Here is a 1,744-nt window from a genome sequence, read left to right on the forward strand (position 1 = left end):
TTAGTTCTATGTCTGCTGAAGACACAGACGTCCATCCCCGTGAACACTGGGATGGAACTCAATGGGAAAGGAAAGGATTCTCATTTCAACCGTTGCGTATATTAGCTGCGACGTATGAATCAAGATGCTATGATGGAAAACTTTTGATTGACAGATGACCGTTGATATATGATTGGCCGAATTTAGGTGTTCAGGCTGAGGAATAACTAACTGGCCTGCATGAGATAATGTGGGAAAAAAACAGATATTAAGACAGGATTTTTTTTTAAATAGAAATTTTCAAAATTTGATTAAATAAAGAGTACATTTATATACATGTTTAAGCCAGAATGATCTAACATTTAAATATGAATTCCCTACAACTTTAAATCAAATGAGATCAGAAAAAACGTATTCTAAATCTTGAGAATCGGAATTTAATTGATTCTTGAAACTAGAATCAGTTTCCAGCCCGACACAATAAAACACCATTGATATGAACCTGATCACTATCAATAGAAAATACATCAGATGACCTTTTCAATGATTCAGGATGAACCTGTGTTAGATCAACAAAATGCAATGAAAACCAACATGGAAAAAAAAACATCAGACCTGGAGCTGAAAATGATTCAACTACTGAGGGATCCGACAAAAAATAAAACGTAGGAGAACACCATCAGAAGGGCTTTTAATTGTCCTTCAGGGGACATGGAGAACTATTCAGAAAATAGAAAGAACCTCTGTCCATGGTAGCTGGTCCAAAGCTGCTCTAGTTTGTGCTGGCTTCCCTTCATGTAGTTCTTTGTCAAACACTCCAGGCGTTTCTTCTTGGCGTGCATAACTTTATTTATATCAGCTGCAATTAGAGAAAAATTTAAGAAAAAAAGTCACAGAGGCATTTATTTAGTGTTTATTAGAGAATTTATCCATAAAGTCAAACAGAACCAAACACTAGGCTTTAGTTTTTATTCTATAACAGAAGCTGAGGTTCCTTAAAAGCAGAGGATACATCACAGACTGACTCATTTTAGGCCATCAGATCTCTGATGCTGCATTTTAAGGAGCTACATTTAACTGATTAGAAAACTAAAAAAGGATCTGAACAGAAAGAGAACAAAGGAGGATCATTTTTCTGCACCACCTCACCGGTTTGCTTTCTGTGACCCTAATAAAGATAACAGACTTAACAAGTTTTAAACACTTTGCACATATAAATTTGTGCTTGAAGTTTAACATACCCTCCCAATAAAGAAAATTAAATATTCACACTTTTAATTTAAATACAAAACTGAAAAAAACAAGAATAAATATACATTTACTGAAAGATAATTTAGTAAAATAAAATATTGATTTTGAATTTTTAGATAAAAAAATTATCCTTCTAGAAAACAAACTGTCTTGGACAAAAGTTACTGATGAAAAGTGAACCAACATATCTGCCAACAGGAGCAGAAAGCTGAAGGTTTCATGAAGGTTACAGAAAACACCTGATTTCACTGATTATTGCCTAAAATTGTTGCTGAACAATATTTTAGTTCAGGCTGGTTTACTTTTAACTTTTTTAATGAATTATTAAAGCTATAGAGGACAATCTTTTATCTCCAGGTGGATCACCTAAATAAGTGGTCCTTCTAATTGTCAATCATTCTGGTGATATGTTTACGTCAGGCCGTCCTACGTGCTCGTCTCGTTAGCTATATTTTCTGCGCATGCGCACTTTCAGGCCTATTTCTGCGATGAGCTACGGTTTCAGACAGTCATT

General features: G+C 34.5%; 1 protein-coding gene across 2 annotated transcripts in view; it reads right to left on the bottom strand.

Annotated features, from left to right (window-relative positions):
- The window catches only part of sycp3 (synaptonemal complex protein 3), an 18,729-nt gene that overhangs the window by 7,112 nt on the left and 9,873 nt on the right, over positions 1-1,744 (bottom strand). For both annotated transcript variants that reach the window (XM_015383793.1, XM_015383792.1), the window contains exon 4: positions 721-838. In XM_015383793.1, coding sequence (XP_015239279.1) covers positions 721-838 — 118 coding nt within the window. The remainder of the gene's footprint in view (positions 1-720; positions 839-1,744) is intronic.

Source organism: Cyprinodon variegatus, unplaced genomic scaffold, assembly GCF_000732505.1.
Source record: "Cyprinodon variegatus isolate N-32 unplaced genomic scaffold, C_variegatus-1.0 Scaffold294, whole genome shotgun sequence".
Classification (NCBI taxonomy): Eukaryota; Metazoa; Chordata; class Actinopteri; order Cyprinodontiformes; family Cyprinodontidae; genus Cyprinodon; species Cyprinodon variegatus.